The 23229-nt window shown below is 42.0% G+C and overlaps 1 protein-coding gene across 1 annotated transcript in view; it reads right to left on the reverse strand.

Moving 5' to 3' along the window:
- Positions 1-23229, reverse strand: part of TRPV1 (transient receptor potential cation channel subfamily V member 1) — a 61996-nt gene that overhangs the window by 8981 nt on the left and 29786 nt on the right. Inside the window, exons 6-13 of the mRNA XM_089693611.1 lie at positions 20718-21016; positions 20454-20630; positions 19792-19950; positions 19604-19687; positions 17951-18021; positions 16131-16296; positions 14263-14329; positions 2741-3054 (exon numbers count right to left, since the gene is read on the reverse strand). Coding sequence (XP_089549737.1) covers positions 2741-3054; positions 14263-14329; positions 16131-16296; positions 17951-18021; positions 19604-19687; positions 19792-19950; positions 20454-20630; positions 20718-21016 — 1337 coding nt within the window. The remainder of the gene's footprint in view (positions 1-2740; positions 3055-14262; positions 14330-16130; positions 16297-17950; positions 18022-19603; positions 19688-19791; positions 19951-20453; positions 20631-20717; positions 21017-23229) is intronic.

The raw sequence follows: 23229 nt of genomic DNA on the forward strand, positions 1-23229 counted from the left end.
AAGAAGCATATCAAGGTTCTGGAGTGGCCTAGCCAGTCTCCAGACCTAAATCCAATAGAACATCTTTGGAGGGAGCTGAAACTTCATATTGCTCAGCGACAGCCCCGAAACCTGACAGATCTAGAGGAGATCTGTGTGGAGGAGTGGACCAAAATCCCTGTTGCAGTGTGTGCAAACCTGGTCTAGAACTTCAGGAAACATTTGACCTCTGTAATTGCAAACAAAGGCTTCTGTACCAAATATTAAGACTGATTTTCTCAGGTGTTCAAATACTTATGTTCAGCAGTGCAAGACAAATAAATTCTTTAAAAATCATACAATGTGATTTCCTGAATTTGTTTTTAAATTCTGTCTCTCAGAGTGGGAATGCACCTACAATGTGAATTTCAGACCCCTCCATGATTTCTAAGTGGGAGAACTTGCAAAACCGCAGGGTGTTCAAATACTTCTGTTCCTCACTGTAACAATAATAGTTCTAACAGAGTGCTTCTCCTTCTTCCCCCCAGTTTCCATCAAAATATGTGAGAACCTACCAGAATTGACCCAGCAATGCCAGATACAATACATCTCAGAAATTCATATTCCAGAGCTGTAAACAAAGCACATTGTGTGCGATGTCATTTTGTGAGCCATGCATGCTGTGCCCTGCATTCACCAGCTGCCAGGAGTGGAGGGGGATGGGAGAGGAGGAGGAGGTGTGTGGGTGCAAAGTAAGTAGGGCACAGTGATCAGGGTGGAAACACAAACACTGCTGTCACCCCCAAATATTTTCCACTGGCAGGAACAGGGAACTGAAGATGCCAGCAATACCACCAGAGATGTGTACATGCCATATATATATATGCTATATACATTACCCATATTACCCACCCCTGCACTATGTACACTACCCACCCCAGACCCCTGCATTATGTATGTTACCCACCCCATACACCTACTAGGATCAAGCTTTAAGCCCCTCCAACTCTTAGCACAATATCGACACACCCCCAATTTGCCCCGCCCACGACCCTGTTCCCCTACTTTATCTCCTACTCCACCCCCATTGTCGGATTGAATATTTTTACCATACTAGAAGACAGATGTACAGGGGACACATCACAGTGAAGGTAAGTATTGTGTCTTCTGCCTAATTTGTATCCTTTTTTATTTCTTTTTTGTAGGTAAACTTAGACTTTAGCAATATAAAGCAAACAGTTGACTGGTCAAAATTACTTTTCCTTCTCATTGCACTAAAAATGATATAATGTATAATTATCACCAATGTTTAGTTAGATATACCTACAGGAACAAGTACAGATAGAACATGATTATTCGCTTATGAAAAGGGTGGAGAACTATGAACTTTAGGGAAATTGAAAAACTACCTTTGCATGGGGCTCACCCGCATCGCAAGGGTTAGATGCTTGTTTTTTTCTAGGGGATTACTAAAAAGAAGTTTTACTCCTCTTATCTCTTACTCCCCCAGCAGCTCTCTTCCCTCTGACACCCGGGTTGTATACAATCCTCAGCATCCTCACTTAAAAATCAGGACTATTGGTCCTGCATCGCATGTGATGACATTGGAGTTCAACTGACAGATAGAGTGCCAAAGAGAAGCAACTTTGGGGGACTGGCTACACAGAAAGTAGGGGTCAGCATGAGTGAGAGATAAGGTAAGCAACACTTCTTTTTAATGGTAACCAAAAATGATAATTTTTTAAGAACAGTTACAGGTTTGTACAATAAAACCATGACAGATCCACTTGAGCAGAGTTAAAGGTCTGTTACAGACATAAACTAAGGCATAAAGCAACAAAAATGATAATTTAACCCTTGCAGCAAGGCATAAAGCAACAAAATGATCATTTAACCCTTGCAATACGGGAGGATCTCTACTGAAAACTTTAAACACACAGTGTATTGTACCTTACTGTGGAGAATCCATGTTCTGCCCAATATGCAATAGAGGTAAATGCAGTGATACAAAGAACACAAATTCAAGAAGGTTCAATACCTTCTGAGTAAATGACCCATAATGCAGATAAAGGGTTCTGACTTCACTTTGACTTGATTGACTATACTGAAAGTATTACAGACAGAGACAGGCAGCTAGTATTTTTAGAATGAGGTCTGCAATGGCAGCTTGTACAGTATATTTCTCCTGTTACAGGTTTCCTTTAAAGATGATCTTCACCCTGTAAAAAAACATTAAAAGTAAGCAGCTACAAATACTGTAGGTGCTGACTTTTAATAAACAGACACTTACCTGTCCCAGGATCCAGTGATGTCCTCATCCTACCCAGCTCTTTGCCAGTCTTTGGGTCCAGGCGCTGGCATCTTAAACTGAATGACTGCTTGTTGGCTTCACAGTCAGACGCCCACAGGGCATATTCCAGCCATGCTGTGCCCCGTGAATGGTCCCGCAGTCTCCTGGGACCTGTGATGTGTCCCAAGAGGTTGCTGGGAGAGGTGGTGGAGGAGCGACCTTCTTCTCCTGTCAAAATCAGGTATCTGTTCCCCCCACAAAAAAAGACATTACAAATATGGAAGAGGAGGGGGGGAGGAAAATCACAATATCCCTTTTTGGGTGAAGTTCCACTTTAAGTCAAACCTCCTTGTTTAAAAACAAGAGAAATAGAACTACAAGCAAACAATTCAAAAGCTTCAAATAAGTAATATAAAATGGAATGCAACACTATAAAAAGCATTGCATATTAATTATGCTATTTTGCAGGAAATAATTAAAAAACTTCAGTACTTGCAGTTTCCAGATGCTTTTACTCTCCTGAGCAATCTTGTTCACTGTCTCCCCCATCAGAGCTATGAGCATGTTCAGCAGGAGGATGTAGGTGAGAATGACATATGTAATCAGTAGGAAGACAAATATGGTCTTGTACTTGTAGTTCTCAGTAAACTCCAGGTCTCCCATTCCAATAGCAAATTTAAACAGCTCTTGGCAGGTGTAGTACAAGCTGTTGAAAGAGGCTGGATCTGCTTTACAACAACGTTTTGTGTATGAGTAACTGGTCTCATTCCTAGTGCCCTCTCCATCTTCAATAAGAGTCACCAGCGCTGCAGGATAAAAAAGAAGAAACTAAAGATCACATAAACATGCTAAAATAACAATTAAAGCATAACTAAATATAAAACTACTTTTTTTTTAGTGATTAGAACCCCTGTCAGTTTTTATTGCAGTTTGTGCTCCTTTAGGGAGCTACACCCTCTCTATTTGTCTTGGTTACCATTATCATTGAAAGTGAAAGTAAAAGAAAATCCCAAATTTTGGGCTGTCCCCAGAAAAGCAATAGATGGGAATGGAGACAACCCAATGGGGTCACTAGTTCTGGTGATCGGGAGGTCCCCAAGGAATACTCTTAATTTGCAGAAATTTCCTCTCACTTTCTGTTTGGTTTTGGGACAAGAAGTGAAGGGAAATCTCTGCATTGGGACACAGATGGTGAGAAAAATCTTGCAGGGTTTATAACCCTAACTTACTCTATCCAAAATGGAAAAAAAACGTTTGCCTATAGTTCTACTTTAAATATCTGACCACCATACTTTATGTTTTGAGGCTTTAGAAGACAAATACCACAAAGGTTGGAAGGACATGGCACTTTCTGCATCAGTGAGACCATGGCAGTGATTTTAGAAGGTTCTACAAAAATGAAATATTATTTTCTGATGGAGTCAGCTATTTATAAAAGCAGAGAAGTAAATTATGTCCCAAATTGTTTTACGTTTATTAAAATCTAACTTAAGTTTTATTTTTAATGACATTTCATTTTTGCAAAAAAAAAAATGTCTTCAGTACACTATTTACTGCTTCCATGATCCAGCACTGATCTCTAGGTCCTCCTTCAAACCTGGAGGCCATTCCTCCTCCAACCCAATTCCTCTAAGCAATAGTCAAATTCTCCTGTGCTTGAGTGAGAAGGACTAGAGGCCACTCTCTTGATAGTGTCACATAGAATATGTGGATGACCAAGGTGAACCAACAGATATGGAAGGCCTTGCTGCTCTCACAGAGGACTGGGGTAGTCCAAAAGGCAACTGTAAACAAACAAACTGAGAGCACACTGACCTAGTGCATTATTCAAGATCAATTTATTAAAAACTCAATAAAATTATACTCACAAACATAGTAGTAAATGGTCGCAAAACAAGTGAGGGGGGCTCTGGGGAAGAGGGAAGCCCTCAAAACACCTTAGCCTTGCTCTGATCCTACAGTCAGGTCCATAAATATTGGGACATCGACACAATTCTAACATTTTTGGCTCTATACACCACCACAATGGATTTGAAATGAAACGAACAAGATGTGCTTTAACTGCAGACTGTCAGCTTTAATTTGAGGGTATTTACATCCAAATCAGGTGAACGGTGTAGGAATTACAACAGTTTACATATGTGCCTCCCACTTGTTAAGGGACCAAAAGTAATGGGACAATTGGCTTCTCAGCTGTTCCATGGACAGGTGTGTGTTATAACCTCATTATCCCAATTACAATGAGCAGATAAAAGGTCCAGAATTCATTTCAAGTGTGCTATTTGCATTTGGAATCTGTTGCTGTCAACTCTCAAGATTAGATCCAAAGAGCTGTCACTATCAGTGAAGCAAGCCATCATTAGGCTGAAAAAACAAAACAAACCCATCAGAGAGATAGCAAAAACATTAGGCGTGGCCAAAACAACTGTTTGGAACATTCTTAAAAAGAAGGATCGCACCGGTGGACTCAGCAACACCAAAAGACCCGGAAGACCACGGAAACCAACTGTGGTGGATGACCGAAGAATTCTTTCCCTGTTGAAGAACACACCCTTCACAACAGTTGGGCAGATCAAGAACACTCTCCAGGAGGTAGGTGTATGTGTGTCAAAGTCAACAATCAAGAGAAGACTTCACCAGAGTGAATACAGAGGGTTCACCACAAGATGTAAACCATTGAGAGCCTCAAAAACATGAAGGCCAGATTAGAGTTTGCCAAACGACATCTAAAAAAGCCTTCACAGTTCTGGAACAACATCCTATGGACAGATGAGACCAAGATCAACTTGTACCAGAGTGATGGGAAGAGAAGAGTATGGGGAAGGAAAGGAACTGCTCATGATCCTAAGCATACCACCTCATCAGTGAAGCATGGTGGTGGTAGTGTCATGGCGTGGGCATGTATGGCTGCCAATGGAACTGGTTCTCTTGTATTTATTGATGATGTGACTGCTGACAAAAGCAGCAGGATGAATTCTGAAGTGTTTCGGGCAATATTATCTGCTCATATTCAGCCAAATGCTTCAGAACTCATTGGACGCCGCTTCACAGTACAGATGGACAATGACCCAAAGCATACTGCAAAAGCAACCAAAGAGTTTAAGGGAAAGAAGTTAAATGTTATGCAATGGCCAAGTCAATCACCTGACCTGAATCCTATTGAGCATGCATTTCACTTGCTGAAGACAAAACTGAAGGGAAAATGCCCCAAGAACAAGCAGGAACTGAAGACAGTTGCAGTAGAGGCCTGGCAGAGCATCACCAGGGATGAAACCCAGCGTCTGGTGATGTCTATGCGTTCCAGGCTTCAGGCTATAATTGACTGCAAAGGATTTGCAACCAAGTATTAAAAAGTGAAAGTTTGATTTATGATTATTATTCTGTCCCATTACTTTTGGTTCCTTAACAAATGGGATGCACATATGCAAACTGTTATAATTCCTACACCGTTCACCTGATTTGAATGTAAATACCCTCATATTAAAGCTGACAGTCTGCAGTTAAAGAACATCTTATTTGTTTCATTTCAAATCCATTGTGGTGGTGTATAGAGCCAAAAATGTTAGAATTGTGTCGATGTCCCAATATTTATGGACCTGACTGTATATGGCTCCTTTCAGGCAGTACAGGGTCCATTGGGTCTCAGCAACATCACATCATGTCCTGACACTTGTTTTGCGACCATTTACTACTATGTTTTTGAGTCTAATTTTATCGGGTTTTTAATAAATTGATCTTGAATAATGCACTAGGTCAGTGTGCTCTCTGTTCATTTGTTTACAGTTGCCTTGTGCACAGGAGTCACCATCTTGGCACTGTGCTCTGCAATCATAGCACAATCATGGTTCCATTAATGCAGTGAACACTGCACATGATGTCATTGGCTGGGGCCAATGTGAATTTCTACAAATGACATAAGCTTAGGCCATTTCCAAGGTACCTGCAGGTATGACTTATTAAAAGGTTACGTGTAGGGCAGCCTTTAAAATAAGAATTTAATACCGTTTTAATGTAGGCAGGTATTGAAGTAACCAAAGGTTGGAAAAAAAGGTCTATATACTGAGATATTTTGTTGATAAGGCCATTCATATTAGCAATGACAGGGATTTTTATGGACCTTGGGAATTTTATAAAAATAGTGGGTACTGCAGTGATCAATAAAACAATCTCAGATTTATGTATGATATGTTCTTTTAATCATATCAACTAATTTGGGTTTGAAGAGAGCGAGAGGATCTTTTCTTATTACTTAAAATGTGAAGGTATTGGACAGCAGCCTGTGGGCATCTGCAAGTCAATTCTTCCTGTCCTTGATGACTATACTGCTGCTTACTGTATGTCTGCTATGCAGAAAACCAATGTTTTGTTGTTCAGCTTTGACTAAATTATGAAACAAATTATTTTATGATCTCTTCTCTTTACAGGATACAGCAGTTCAACAATTGTGGTACTCAGTAGGTAATATGGTCTATGATGCCCATGTGGTCACTGTTATGTTGGACATACTATTAGGACTATGCATGCCAGATTTGGACAACACGAGAGGTTTTTCAAACAAGGAAGCTTAGACCACAGTTTACTCCAATATTTTTTTATCACACCATATTAAGGATACAAGAGGCCTTGCCGTATTGGGATTGAGGCTATTTCCATGTACTTAACTAAATCAGAACATTTTTCTAAACTTTGCCAAAAAGAAACATACTGGATTTTTGTTCTCGATATCATGGCCACCAAAGCCTTAAATGAGATCAGCACATTTTTAACAATTTAATTGTGAGCATTGTATTAGCAAAGGGATTGAATTCAGTATTGTGGTGACATCTACAGGCTGCTACTAATAGTGTTACTATTGGAGGCAGATCGTAGTATTTTTCCCTTGTAAAGAAGTCACATCATTACACATTAAACTTTTCTGCACTAAAAGTGATCTATGAAATACTTGTATACAGGGGCGGACTGACCATTTGGAAACTCGGGCACTGCCCAAGGGTCTGGGGTCAGTAGGGGGCCCCATGAGATGCCCCTGGTACCCTTTTCATAGGCTTTTTTGAGTTTGGGCAAGGACACAGGGGCCCATGTTGTTGATCCCCTATCGCCCGGGGGCCCCATGAGTTGTCAGTCAGCCCCGGCTTGTATATGATGTGAAATTAATTGTACTGGAGATATACATATATAGTGAGTTTGTATATATATATATATATATATATATATATATATATATATACTGTGGGGTTAGCTCAGGTGGGGGATCTCCTTCCCTGGGACAAAGGTAGACCACACAGCAGGCTTTCATCAAAATCTGACTGGTTGTCAGCTTTATTTAAAAGGTTCGCAGAAAGTAAACAAAACATGAAAATAAACCCTTGCCATCCAGGCACTAACTAAACAAAAGGCGTTTCCTCTCTCAGAGGTGAAGGGCTTCTCCCTGTCACCGAAATAAAACAAAAGCAAACCTTTTCTTGTAGGTATAGTACACACACAGCTCTCTCAGAACACCTCTCTGAGTCCCAGGCCACGAGCGACTCCTTGCTCCAGCCCTGCCCTTTTTATATCACCTGTGGGTGGACATCAGTGGAGTCCAAACTCTGGTCCGGAACCACCTCTGCCATTGTGGCCCCGAAAACCAGGAGTGGACTCTACCTTACACCTCACCGTATGACCTCATGCGAGGTGACACATATCGTTCATCCAACACTTTGCCGTTCATACTGTCACATATCCCCCCCCTCTGCTCAAGCCCATGCGGCTGAGCAACTGTCCCAACCAGGCAATGGACCCGGGAGAGGGCATCTACATTACTTTGCAGTTTCCCCGCTCTGTATTCCACTGTGAATTTGAACACTTGTAGCGCGAGAAACCACCTTGTCACTCGACTGTTTTTCTCCTTATTATCACACATCCATTTGAGCGGGGCATGATCAGTAACCAACTTGAACTGTCTTCCTAACAGGTAATATTTCAGGGCCTCCAAGGCCCATTTGATGGCCAAACATTCCTTCTCCACAATGGCATGGTTTCTCTCATGTTTGTTGAGCTTTCTACTTAGGTAGACAACAGGGTGCTCCTCCCCTTCTCTGATTTGGGACAGGACAGCACCTAGTCCCACATCAGAGGCATCAGTCTGTACCACAAACTCTGTTGTGAAATCTGGGGTCACAAGCACAGGTTGAGCACAGAGAGCTTGTTTCAGCCTTTGAAAAGCGGTCTCCGCTTCGGGATTCCACTTGACCATGACCGACCCCCTACCTTTTGTCAGATCTGTCAGTGGGGCTGCAATGGTGGCAAAATTGGGAATAAACCACCTGTAGTATCCCGTGATTCCAAGAAATGCCCGGACTTGCTTTTTATTTACAGGTTGGGGCCACTTTTGAATTGCCTCGATTTTATTTATCTGAGGCCTAATGAGACCTCGACCAATGATGTAGCCAAGATATTTGGCCTCCTCTAAGCCTATGGCACACTTTCTGGGGTTGGCGGTAAGACCTGCTTCCCTCAGCGAATCTACTACCGCTTGCAAGCAGGACAAATGAGACTCCCAGTCTGGACTGTGGATGACGACATCGTCCAAATAGGCAGCTGCATACTGGCGATGTGGTCTTAGCGTTTTGTCCATCATTCGTTGGAATGATGCCGGAGCACCATGTAAACCAAACGGCATCCGCTTATACTGAAAGGACCCCTCGGGGGTGGAGAATGCCGTCTTTTCTTTTGCAGCTTCCGTTAAAGGAATCTGCCAATAGCCTTTGGTTAAATCTAAGGTGGTTATGTACCGAGCCGTTCCCAACCTGTCAATGAGCTCATCCACCCGAGGCATCGGGTATGCATCAAATTTAGACACACTGTTCAGTTTCCTGAAATCATTACAGAAACGAATGGTTCCATCTGGTTTTGGGACCATCACTATGGGACTCGACCACTCACTGTGAGAGTCCTCGATCACTCCCAACTCTAACATGTCTTTTATTTCCTTTGCCACCGCTTCCCGCCTGGCCTCGGGTATTCTATAGGGCTTGACATTTACGCGGACCCCGGGCTGGGTAACTATGTCATGCTGTATGACCGTAGTCAGTCCAGGTAGGTGAGAGAAGAAATCTCCATTCTTTCTCACAAACTCCTTAACGTCATTTTGCTGGACTACTGACAAGGTTTCAGTAATAGGTACCTGAGGGGCCACGGGGACCACGTCCTTTTGGGGGCTTGGTACTGCCAACAAACTTTCCCTGTCTTTCCAAGGTTTTAAGAGATTAACATGATAGATTTGTTCGGGTTTCCTTTTTCCTGGCTGGTAAACTTTATAATTTACTTCTCCCACTTTCTCCCTAATTTCAAAGGGACCTTGCCACTTTGCGAGGAATTTACTTTCCACGGTGGGGACTAGCACCAGCACTCTATCCCCAGGGTTGAAGGTACGGATCCTGGCACCCCGGTTATAAACCCTTCTCTGGACCTCCTGGGCTTGCTCCATGTGTTCCCAAACAAGTGGCATGACAACTGCGATTCTATCCTGCATCTGTGAGATATGCTCGATGACAATCCTATAGGGCGTGGACTCTCCCTCCCAGGTTTCTTTTGCAACATCTAGCAATCCCCTGGGATGTCTACCATACAGTAATTCAAAAGGTGAATATCCTGTAGATGTCTGAGGTACTTCTCGTATAGCAAACATGAGATATGGTAGCAAAAAATCCCAATTTCTCCCATCTTTGTCCACCACCTTTTTTAACATATTCTTAAGGGTCTTGTTAAACCTTTCCACAAGCCCATCAGTTTGGGGGTGGTAGACCGAGGTACGGAGATGAGAGATTTTGAACAATTTGCATAACTCTTTCATAACTCTAGACATAAATGGCGTGCCCTGATCTGTTAATACCTCCTTTGGAATACCTACACGACTAAACACCCGGACAAGCTCTTTGGCGATATTTTTAGCGGAGGTATTACGCAAGGGGATGGCTTCAGGATACCGGGTGGCATAGTCAAGTATAAGCAGTATGTGCTGATGGCCCCGGGCAGACTTTACTACTGGACCCACTAGGTCCATGCCCACTCTTTCAAACGGTGCTTCAATTATGGGTAAAGGTACTAGCGGACTGCGAAAATGGGGTGAGGGCGCAGAATATTGACATTCCGGGCATGACTCACAATGTGCTTTGACATCTCCATGTAAGCCTGGCCAAAAGAATCTCTGGGTTATTCTCTCCTTTGTTTTCTCTACACCCAAGTGTCCACCCATTATATGCCCATGGGCTAAATCCAGTACCATCCGGCGAAAGGGTTTGGGGACCACTAACTGTTCTACCACCTCCTCCCCTTGCTTTACCACTTGATACAGCAAGTTATTGTTAAGAGCCATGTAGGGAAAAGACACCGCTACATCATTTTCAACTGGCTCCCCATCAATCATTTTAATGTTTTCACGGGCTCTATTAAGTGTGGAATCTTTCAGTTGTTCCGTACAAAAATCCTCTTTTCTGACCTCTAGGTCAGGCACCACATTCTGTCCACTCTCACTAGAGCCAGCGATCATCTCTTGTTCTATATCCTCAATGTCTGGGGTTGGATCCAACTCCTCCTGCTCCCCAGCCATTACAGAGAAAGGAAAAAGGTCTACACCTTCCTTGGACGCACCAACAGTTTCCCCTTCCACCTTGCTGTCAAAGGGGTCAGGAGTGAGTTCAGGAGTTTCCGGCGTTTCCCCAGCAGGGGGAGCTCGGTCCTCCTGACTCCCCTCCTTATCCCATAACTTCCAGAAATGGGGAAAATCTCTCCCCACTATGGCTTCATGAAGCAGAGAGGGCACCACTCCCATAGAATGGGTCACAGGGCCCCAGGGAGTGCCAATCTCCACCAGAGCAGTCTGGTAATTACGTGTATCACCATGAATACAAATAACTCCAATCATGCTAGGGTGTAAGCTGGCAGGGTTTACCAAATCAGTTTTAACTAAGGTCACCACACTACCCGAGTCTAGCAGAGCAGTTACTGGCTTTTCATCAATGGCAATCACACACATTTGCTTTTCCATGCGTTTCTGACATGCTGCAGTACATGCCACCTGTGCAAAAAGAGACATGCGTTTTCCTAAATAAGCATTTTCACATTGCATAGGTTCATCATTTAAAGGACAGTTTGCAGCAATATGACCCAACGCATGACAACGATAACATTTGATATGTTCAGTACTTAGACCTCTAAACGGCTTTGGGGACCTTCCTGACCTATTTGGCCAGTCTCTAGGTCCTAAGCCTACAGTCTCATTATCTGACACAATAGTCTTATCGTTTTTTTCTGAGCCGTTGGCCCATGGAACAGTCTTACCGGATCCTCCGGATAGTTTTCCACCCCTAGTGACCTTGGGGTACGGCCCAGGTGAATGAAAAAAGTCCTCAGCGGCTGCATATCTCTCCACCAGGTCCACCAGCTCGTTTGCAGATTTAGGGTCTCCACGGCCGACCCACTTCCTCAAAGTGGCAGGGAGTGCACGCAAATATTGGTCCATGACCACACGCTCCACAATCTGAGGGCCTGACAATACCTCTGGCTGGAGCCACTTTTTGGAGAGATGTATCAAATCGAACATCTGGGATCTGGGTGGTTTGTCAGCCCTGTAATGCCACTGATGCACCCGCTGAGCCCGGACTGCAATGGTGACGCCCAGGCGTGCAAGGACCTCAGCCTTCAGTTTCTCATAGTCCTGGGCATCCCCTGGTTCCAGGTCATAATAGGCTTTTTGGGATTCACCTGTCAAAAATGGTGCAAGCAGTCCTGCCCATTGCTCCTTTTTCCATCCTTCCCGAACAGCAACCCTTTCAAAAGTTGTGAGATAGGCCTCCACATCATCCGCAGGTGTCAACTTTTGCAAAAAATGGCTGGCCCGCGCCATTTTCTGCTCCACTGGCAGCAGATCTGCCGATTCCTTCTTAAATTCCAATAGGTGTTGGACCACCTGCTTAAGGAGCTCTCGGTCTGCTTGTTGGGCCTCCGCAAACTGGCGATTTGTCTCCCGTTGTGCTGCGTTGGCCTGCAGCAAGGCTCTTATAACTTCCTCCATCTTCCCACTTGCTCAGGAAGTTGCCCGCATCCTCCACCATATGTGGGGTTAGCTCAGGTGGGGGATCTCCTTCCCTGGGACAAAGGTAGACCACACAGCAGGCTTTCATCAAAATCTGACTGGTTGTCAGCTTTATTTAAAAGGTTCGCAGAAAATAAACAAAACATGAAAATAAACCCTTGCCATCCAGGCACTAACTAAACAAAAGGCGTTTCCTCTCTCAGAGGTGAAGGGCTTCTCCCTGTCACCGAAATAAAACAAAAGCAAACCTTTTCTTGTAGGTATAGTACACACACAGCTCTCTCAGAACACCTCTCTGAGTCCCAGGCCACGAGCGACTCCTTGCTCCAGCCCTGCCCTTTTTATATCACCTGTGGGTGGACATCAGTGGAGTCCAAACTCTGGTCCGGAACCACCTCTGCCATTGTGGCCCCGAAAACCCGGAGTGGACTCTACCTTACACCTCACCGTATGACCTCATGCGAGGTGACACATATCGTCCATCCAACACTTTGCCGTTCATACTGTCACAATACACACACATTATATATTTATATATGCAAGTTTTTTACATTCTATATATACATTTTTACTCATTTTAGTTATGCATATAATTTAGAAAGTATATAAGCATGTAAAATAAGCATGTAAAGCAGTAGTAAATTTTGGGAAATAAAAGAAGCAAGGCAGTGTCATAATGTGCTTTTATGCTAGCATACTAGCACACTATGAGAGACTTACCTTAAAAAGAAGCCCTGTCACCGCTGACAGGGCTTCTATCTTCACCAGGTCTCCGATGATGTCACTCCCACACATGTGCATGGGAGTCACAGTTTACGGACACAGAGCTCTGATGGGACGGCACCGCTCGCTCAGAGTGCATGCACCAGTGACTCACCAGCTGCTGCTCAATGGAATATCCCCTAAACTGTGCACATTTAGGAGCAGGGGCGGACTGACAACTCATGGGGCCCCCGGGCAATAGGAGATCATGGGGCCCCTGTGTCCTTGCCCAAACTCAAAAAAGCCTATGAAAAAGGGACCAGGGGCATCTCATGGGGCCCCCTGCTGACCCCGGGCCCTTGGGCAGTGCCTGAGTTTCCAAATGGTCAGTCTGCCCCTGTTTAGGAGATATATTTTACCTACAGTTAAGTTTTATTATAAGCTTACGTGTAGGTAAAAATGTCAAAAACAAGTTTACTACCACTTTAAAATTGTTTCCTTGATGGTGCTTTGAGCATAAATGTCAAGAAAATCACCTTAGTGAAGTTATATTTTTAAATATTATTATATAATATTATGTATCTGTATCTATAAATGTATATAATATTTGGAGCATTTCAGGTTTTCTGCCAGTATTTGGTTTTGTACTAGAATGCAACGGGTTAACAGATTAAGGACATGTGTTTTTTGCATATAAACCAGCTAAAAGTGCACAGACTAACAGGCTTAAGAAAGGGGGACTAGTCCCTGAAACTCATTTCTGTGGTTACAACAGTATACCCTCTGTGATGGCCGGGAAGAAGTGAATGGTTACATGAAATAGCTGGGCTCCAACTGCTGTCCTAGAGTTTCTGACAGACGCAGGTGTGCACCATCTTGTCTAGTCTGACAGCAGCCTGGAGGTGGAGGACTGTTCCAACATCTCACTTCACTGTTGTCCCTGGAGACAGGTAGTTCTCCCTCTGGTGTGGCTGTGTACAAAGTGTCCTGTCTGCTGGACACACATGCAAATGCATATTTATATTTTTTACTATTCCTGCCATAAATCAATGCTCTTCCCTCTCTCCTTTTGTTGTCAAGCTTTATGATATCTATGTATTGACCTGGAATGCTGCAAGTTAGTTTGGCATTTTAGAAACAAAATTCAAAGGATTGAAGTGCAACGCAGAAAATGACAAAACTACATTCAAGAGATGAATCAGTTCAAACTTTTACAAAGCATACCATCCCTTCATACCTGCAGCAAAACCAATAAGGAACAGAATGTAGACAAACATGAAGCGAAGCATATCTCTTACGATCATCTGCAAGGCAGAGAATAACATTTATTTATTCCAAATTCCTGCTAATATTAAAATAGTTTTATGTTACCCAAAGTTTGTATTCTTGGGTGGAGGTACACAACCATTTAGTTGAAACCCCAGATTAAGTTTTTGTAGTTTTTATTTGCACATGCATACTCTTCTTATTTAAGAAAAATAATCTTGTTATAAATTTTACTGTGAAAAGCTAATTTTTAATAAGTGTGATTTCTCATGTATCAATCATAACTCAGAATAGATTTTATTAGATACTTTATATAGTGAAGCTGGATTGGTTTATTAGAATACATAGCTTGCAGCACAAGACTTCTTTTGCTTGCATAGACTGAACTAGAATATGGCAGCAGTCTAAAGTCTGTTCTGCAGGAAAGTAGTCTCCACCAGTATTCTGTGATCTGCAAGTAATCTCTAAAGTATATCTAAACTCAAGAATATATTGCACCTAACTAGCCCTTAAATGTGGTAAGGGTGTTAGTATTCTTTTTTTCGGGCTAAGTGCACTATCTGCAAGTAAAGAAGAATATTGGTTGATCCTGATAGATATTCAATATGCTTGTAACTTCCTGTGCACTGAAATCTCAAACAATTCTGTTAAGGAGATAAGGAAAGGGGCAGATATTCAAAAGCAAGTAAGTAGCTAAGGGTGACAATGCTTGGTATTGTCTTTGTAGGATTGTAAGACAGATGCATGTTTCTGGCAGGATCACCAGGTGAAGAAAGTGGGAAAAATCCTGAAAAAAGTAAACCAATACAGCCACCACACTGTATGACTAGTAAGCTGCAAAATATTAACTTTTTGTACTTGGTACATTTGTACTTGATACACTTTAACAGTAGAGTATCATGCAGGAGCCTTCAACATAACAGTCTCTTCTAAAATGAATCTCTCTCTCTCTGTCTTGACAGTCTCTTATACAAAGCAGCAATCTGATATAACATAGCAGCTTTTTCATGTGTTAAAGCCCAACTCTGGGCAAAAAAAAAACATTTTCCCATGCAGTGTGCTTGCACTGCATGGGTCAATGGCTTGTTTTTTTCTTGGGGTGAGGAGAAAGCTTATACTTACTTGAGCCTTCAATCCACTGAAAAATGGCACTCCCCCAATGTCCAGAGATGGATTGTTCTTGCTCTATGGAGCCTGCTCTGGGCTCTTCACTACTCAAGACCACTGGAGCAGGGGGGTGTTGGACCAGTGTTGTGGTGGAAGGACCAGAGGATTATCTAAGTATACTGTATCTCTGTTCTCCTCTTCCCTAGAAAGAAACGAGCAGTTAATCCATGCAGTGCAGGCACAGCCTGACTGCATTGGAGAACTTTTTTTTTGCCTGGAGTTGGGCTTTAAATTATATTATAAACAGAGTAAAATTTCACGTGGGTTATGTGTATAAATCAGAGATCACAAAAATGCTCCAAGTCTTTATCATGGCCCACGTTCTTCATCAAGATATGAGAATAGACTTGTGTATAATCAAATTTAACTCTACAATTCTTAACTATCCTATACTTTACAAATAAACAGATTTTTTGAGTTTGCTGTGTTAACTTATAAAGTATGGAAAACTGATTTAGAAATGTGCAAACTGACATAAAGAGGTTTCTGTATTAGGTATGTTCCACATGCAGTTTGTATACTGACAGTGTCTGTTAGTATGTCGCAACTCCTGCTATGCTTAGGTTATTTTTATAACTACAGTAACAACAGCTTAGCCAACCCAAACAAAGTTATGCTATCACTAACTGCAAATGTGTAAAAATTGATTTTACTGAACAAGGCTTCACTCACCTTCTCAATCATTACTGCATAGATCCCCATTTGCTGGAAGCCCCTGGTATAGTAGAGCATATTGACCCAGCTCATGGCCAAGCAAATCACCATGAAAGCCACATATTCATGCCGTCCAAAAAAGTACAGTAATGCAGAGAACAGCAGAAAGACAGCCTGAATGAAACTGGAAATAAAAAAAGATATACTATATTCCGAGATTCCGTACATGATCTATTCTCCACTGTAACATAAGTGGCTTTCATTTTGGCTATGCTCTATATTAGGCACCCCCCAGCACATTAAGCAGTCTCTTATGAGTCCCAGGGCAGGGTAGAGCCTTGACGTTCTGGGCTGGGAGTTATTCAGCCAGGAAGATGAGCATTGCTGGACTATTGAGAGAGTGAGACTGAAGGGACAATGCCGAAGCTGCAGTGAGCATTGCAACTAGAGCTACTTTATTAGTTTTACAAGAGGATGGATGCTTTCCTTTTTGTCCAAGCTGGAGTTAAGCTGTAAAGTGCATGTAAACCCTAAATGAAAGGCAAGAAGAAAGGTTTGCTGCTACTCCCAACCAGCCCAAGTGAATAAACGAAAAGGAACAGCCTCAGCCTACATGTTTACACCAAACTACACACCCTGATGCATTTCGCTCTGCCCACAGGGGCAAAATACATCAGGGTGTGTGGTCTGGGTTGGAGTAGCAGTGATCCTTTCCTCTTTACATTTACTAGCCCTCTGGTATCAGGACAAGCCTGCACCCTATGGTACACAGGGATATGCTTTCACCTCTGCTTTGCATCAAAAGCAATATAACAGGTCACACTTGGCCATTACATTGTGAGCTCTTCTAAAGGACACAACTGATAATGCAGAAGTGTTGGGCTTTGTAAGTGTATTGACACCATTGTAATGGTATCAACCAAAAGTATAGAGAGGTACCTTCACCTCAAGTAGATCACTGCTATAGTACCAGCAAGATACATAAAAGTGTAGCTTACCAACGCTAAATCACAGCCAAACATATTTTTTTCTAAATCTGGGTAGGACAGACAGAATCAGATTTTGCAATTTTAGATTCAAATTTGAATAACACCAGCTTGTAACTAAATGGGGTGTTTAAAACACTGCAAATCAATTATGTCATGATGGTGCTCATCATTTTTTTTTTCAAATTGACCATTTAAAAAAAAATGTAATTTCTTTAAAGTGTATACCCAGACAAACATTTCTAGCCATGGATAGGATGGAAAAGGAGTAGAACTCCTGTGAGGTTTTACGGCTATCCAGAACTTTCCCCTCACTTATGGTTCAGGTGACAACAGTCTTACCAGACAGGAAGTGGGGGAGAATCCCTAACAGTGACACAGATAGCAATAAAAGGCTAACAAAAGTTCTTCCCCTGTTCTATAGAAAAAAAAAAATGTTGTCAGTGTTGCTATCAGAGAGATTTCCTCTCACTCCCTGTATGGTGAAAGCATTGTCATCAGTACAGAAGTGAAGGGAAATTCTCTTCTTTTCTTTTTTGTTGTTTGACATGCTTCGCCCTTCCATGTGTTCCTTGCTGTGAAGGCCAGTTATAGACTTTGGCGGTGGCCATTTTTTGTACAGAAGTGAAGGAAAATACAGTACCTCTAACTAAAGGCAATTTCCAAGGGGACCAAATGACTAGTGTTTCAGGTGTCCACTCCAAGTGGACACATCCTTTACATTGTTTGTGAGTATGTTAATGGTTAAATGGAGTCACTTTTGTATGCTAATTATCATTATTTAATTAATTTATTTATTTATTTATTATTACTTAAAAAAAAAATGATAAATGGATAAAATGCATTACATACAATAAAACTTCACTGTGGCTGTCAGTCATAAGTGCCTTCATAGTTGGACGTCTCTGCAAAAAGTACTGGATCTAAATAAGCCAAAAACAAAAATGTTAATTTATAAATTTCACAATCTTAGATCTGAAAAAACAAGATGATAATCCTAGCTTTTAAAACTAAATAGCAACTCCATCATTCAAAATTGTAACAAAGTGAATTATCTGCGGGCTTTTCGTATCTCTCAGAAAAGCAAGTTTTTGTATCAGCTCACTTAACACAAGGTCATACTAAAGGTGACACTCTTGAAGCTAAATTTCCCAAATGTATATTTATTGAACAATATAAAGAATCAGCCTGGGAAGTATAGCACCATTTTTTTTACTTGGTAATGGTTACAGCAGTCAGGCAGAACTTGGAATTTTGGTGTTACTACCTCATCGATGTTTGTGAGACATAGGCATAAATAATAAACATGTCATACTTACCTGCTCTGTGCAATGGTCTTACACAGAGCAGCTCCAAACCTCTTCTTTTGGGGTCCCTGCCGGTGCTTCTGGCAAATTCTCCATTCCGAGTGCCCCCACAGCAAGCCTATGGTGTGGGCTTGATTCTGAGCCAGGATGTGTGCATCTATTGATATACACAGTGCAGCTCCACTACGCCCCCGCTCCCTCCTCACAGGATTTGAGTGACAGAAGGGGGAGCCAATGGGAGATCCAGAGGGATCTGCTTGTTGCATGGGAGATCAGAATCTCATTGCAGGGAAGAAGCTGCCATTCCTTGCAGGTTGATGATGCTTTCCTCTCAGCAACATACAGCCCCAGCACAGATTCCTGCTTCGCCCCCTTGACATCACTAACCCCGCCTCCTCCTTGCTAGGATGAATGGATCGAGCCCCTGTATGGTATTTGTAACATAAAACACCATCATGAACTGAACAGGTGGACGTGTCATCCTCTTAAGTTTGAAGTTGGACTGTAATATGGTAGTCTTGTAAGAATCCTGGCCTGAAGCCATTATCATTGTTCTCCTGGACCAAAGGAAAACAATAGCACAGCTTTGGCTATCTGCCCAACAACTTACCTTTTGAAAAGTTTGCTACTCAAGAGTATCTATAACTTAGAGAAGTGTCTGTGAGCAGTCAGCGCTGAAGACCTGGTGCTGTATCAGTTGGATATACTATACTGTGTATTTTGGCCGATCCTGTGGGTGGTCAAACCTTCTGGTAAGAGGCCAGTTTTTTTGGGTGGAAGGTGATGGTCTTCTATCTGGATCGGGCATTTTTCTTTATGCACCAACTTCTACCTGCATATGTGAATCCTATATGGACTTTTCTGCCACTTATGTGCATTTATTATTCACCTTTTTTGCTATACCATTAAGATGCATGTATAGATAGCGCTGCAATTATTTGTTATTATTTAAGTCTTTGCCTATTTAATGTGCAAGCTGCTTTATCGTTTTAATTGTTAGAATCTAAGTGCAAGTTCTTTTTACACATATTATTTATCACTGATCTGAATGCTATAAACTGATGAAAAAGTAAATCTGACTGGAAAAGTCCTAAGATCCAGAGTGGGTAATCACTGGGATCTACTGGGTAGGTTCAATATTGTACTTATCATAATAGCTTGTTTATGATTTGTAAATTCTTTAGGTGTGATGACTTACCCCTCTAAAAAAGAAGTAGAATCCTCCTAAAACAGTGATCAGTTCTCCTATGGTACGAAGTGTGCTATCTACTGGAAATGGAGGCTAAGGAACAGAATTAAAATGGCTATTAATAAAAATCACCAGTATTGATTATTATTATTATTAATAATAATAATAATGTAACAACATATTGAAAAAGGACTTACGTTTCCTTGCACTGGTCTGTAGTAGGCAGCTATAGTGAAGATGATGACAAATGCCACATACACCAAGAAGTTAAAGTAGAATACACGTTTGACAAAGCGATCCCACTTATCTTGTAAGAGTCTGTTGAGAGGCTCCACTAGAAGCATGTCATGCCGATTCTGAAGAAGATATAATGGAGGATATCACAGTGTACAATATTATAATCTATGTGCCCAACTATAGCATGTTTTTCTATTGAGTTCCATTTTTATCCCAAAAGAGACAAAACTGTTGTAACTGCTTAAAAAGTGTTTTACTGAAGTTCAGATTTAATTTGTTATTCACTAATGTAAAGTTGATCTAAATCTGCTAGTCCATCTCCTAAATCTGCTAGTCCATCTCCTAAATCTGCTAGTCCATCTTCTAAATCTGCTAGTCCATCTAACACTACACTATCCAGACAGTGCTACTGTCCAAGGGTGACCCTGTTGCTCCTCCATAGATAGAGAAACCACCCTAAGGTAGTGTATTACTGGCCAGATCACCAAGGGAAAATAAAGAATTTAAGAATTAATAAGCTGTAATATATTACATTTGTGGGGGCTTTAATACTGCTTCAATGTTATCATATCCTGTACGTCATAGAAAACTTCCCATAAAAATTTAACAGATAGCCACTTACCGGAGTTTCACTGCTGTAAGCAATAATCTCAAGTACGGAGTTGTTTTCAGTGGTGTCGACACCAGACAGATCATACAGGGAGGAATGGACCGGGCCATAGGCCCATTCAGTGAACTTTCTAGAGAGATGTCGGCACTCTGGATTCTTTATTTCTCTTCGAAGGATATAAGCAAATACCTGAATAGTTAGAAGTGACATACAACATCTAACTATATAGAAAATCATGTTCTGGACAAATATTACACAACCGACTACATCACTTACCCCAATTTTGCCTGTTTTTGCTGCTAAGGTTAAAGGAGTAAGACCTTTCTTATTGGAAATTTCCTCCAATCTCTGGGAAGGTTTAATTTGTGCACCCAGCACCAAAATTTCTGAATACATCTTGGTGACAAACTTTGTGTTCTCCACAGTGTTGTCTGCAATGTCAACCAGCGAGTGCAGCACCGTGTTTCCAAAGGTGTCGCGGGCGGCAATGTTGGCTGGAGAGTACTGGTTCTGAAGAAGGTATTGGACTATCCGTATCTGGTTTGTACATGCTGCTAAAGACAGAGGTAGTTCCCCTACAAAACAGAAAATCATCATATAAGTTACTCCCATAAAAAAACTATTTTAGACAGTAATGTTTAGGTAGTCAGGGATATTAATCAGGTGAAAACCCAAATAGTGTGGAAATATATCCCCTGTCCAAGACCCATCCCTGGTGTCCTGTACAAGATATAATCAAATTTGTACACAATATTACAAGATATTCCTATATGTTTTTCTTTTTTTTTAATTGATTTATTATACTTAGGACTAAGAAATAACAGTTACATTTTTTTGTTCAGTATGAAGTATTGTGTATTGATATTTTGTAATTTTACAGGCAGCCAGCTGGTCGAGCTCTTGGCTCCCTTTCATATTTATTTTGCAGTTTACGGTTGTTTACAGAGCTTGATAGCTTAAACTGAATTTTAGATACACAAGAGTAGTGGTCTCCAAACTGTGGCTGGGGCCGAATGTGGCCCTAAGTTTGCCTTTATCTGGCCCTTGGGGCACTATTCTACCAACTGACACCAATGCTGGAGCACCAATCTCCCCTATGGGGCACTATTCTTCTAATTGATATCAATAACCTCTGTAGGGTCCAGGTATCACCTCATGCTACCAGTAGTGACACTGACCCTAGTCAAATGCAAAACTAGTGAAAAACAGTCAGAAAAGATGAGTAGGGAAAAAATGTCAGTGGCCTCCACCTGTAAAACCATTCCTGTTTTGGGAGTCATCTCATTGTTGCCCATATAGTGCACTTGTTAATTTAATTAACACCAAAGCAGCTGAAACTGATTAACAACCCCCTCTGCTACTTAAAGCATGGTTCCAGCCATTTTAGTGTTAATTAAAAGTCAGCAGGTACAAAAACTGTAGCTGCTGACTTTTAATAAACACACTCTTACCTAGTCCCAGGGTCCAGCGATGTTCTCACATGTGCGGTCCCTTCTCCCCTTCTCCCCTTCTCTCCTCCACGGCGACGGCATCTCAACTGTGGGCACCAGCTGTGACAGCTTGGTGCTCACTGCACATGCGCTAGTTGTGCTACGCCTCCCAATTTGTCCGGTAGTCTCCTGGGACCTGTGAAAGTTCCCAGGAGACTGCAGGAGGGAGGAGGGGGCCAAACCTTTGGCTCACTTCGCCGCAGTGAACTGAGCCGGAAGTAGGAGCGGAGTCCTGTCAAAAACAGGTATCCGCTCCCCCCAAAAGGTGAGAAATATGGCAGTGGAGGTGGGCAGGAGGCAGACAAGTGGAGCTTCTGCTTTTAAGGGGAACTCTGCTTTAACTGACCAGATCAATATCCCAGGAGTTTAATTGACTTGATGCTATACTCTGATTAAAAAGTGTTCCTGTAATTTTTTTGAGCAGTGTATTAAAACTGGAACTGCCAGAATCTGAAGCAGTTGTGTATAGAAACCAATCAGCTCATAGCTTTCATTTTCAAAGCTTAACTGAAGATAGAAGATAGAAGGTGATTGATTGTTATGCACAGCTGCTCCAGGTTTGATCTTTTCCCCCAAAATGCTTTACATTTCATGCTTCTGACTACTTTACACTATGAACATTACATTTCTGTGAGATAGGATGTGTATAGAAAAGCATATGTAATCGAAGAGTTTAATTTCATTAAAATGAGCACCCTGAGGTTAGTACGTCTGTTACACATTTGCTTGTGGCACAGTCATGAAAGCATATTTTGTGGGCAAAAGTACTGTGGCCTATGGGGGAGTAGGCTTAGGTGTTATTTAAAGCTTATTTGGCTGTATTTCTCATGTGGATCACAGGAGTGAAGTTTGTTTTGCACTTCTGTGACCTGTTTTCAACCGCCAGTGGGCTAAAGTCACCTGTCATCACTGTTCCAGGCTGGCGAAAGATCCTGACTTTAAAGTTGGGATCCACCCAGATCCATGGACCAACAGCTGGGTCAGCCTCTCAGAGATACACTGAGAGGCTGAGCCAGCTGCTCCCCTCCCCCTCCACAGTCCAGCGCAACCCTCAGAGCAGAAGGGAGAACTGAGCGATCAGTTGTGTTGGATCGATGCTGCATCCGCCTAGGTAAGAATAATTTAGAAAAAAAAATCTCAAACAGTAGGAGGGGCTTAAATGTGCTAGGTACACAAATGACAGTAGAAAATCCTTAAAATATCATTATTGGATCTGTGAGACTATTCGCACAAAAGGAATATTCTCTTCAATCATCCAAGCATGTGAAAAGTGAATTCTTGTTTAGATATTTCATGAT

The sequence above is a fragment of the Staurois parvus genome, unplaced genomic scaffold (genome assembly GCF_062004578.1).
Source record: "Staurois parvus isolate SC_StPar_1 unplaced genomic scaffold, SC_StPar_1.0 ptg000635l, whole genome shotgun sequence".
NCBI classification, from domain to species: domain Eukaryota; kingdom Metazoa; phylum Chordata; class Amphibia; order Anura; family Ranidae; genus Staurois; species Staurois parvus.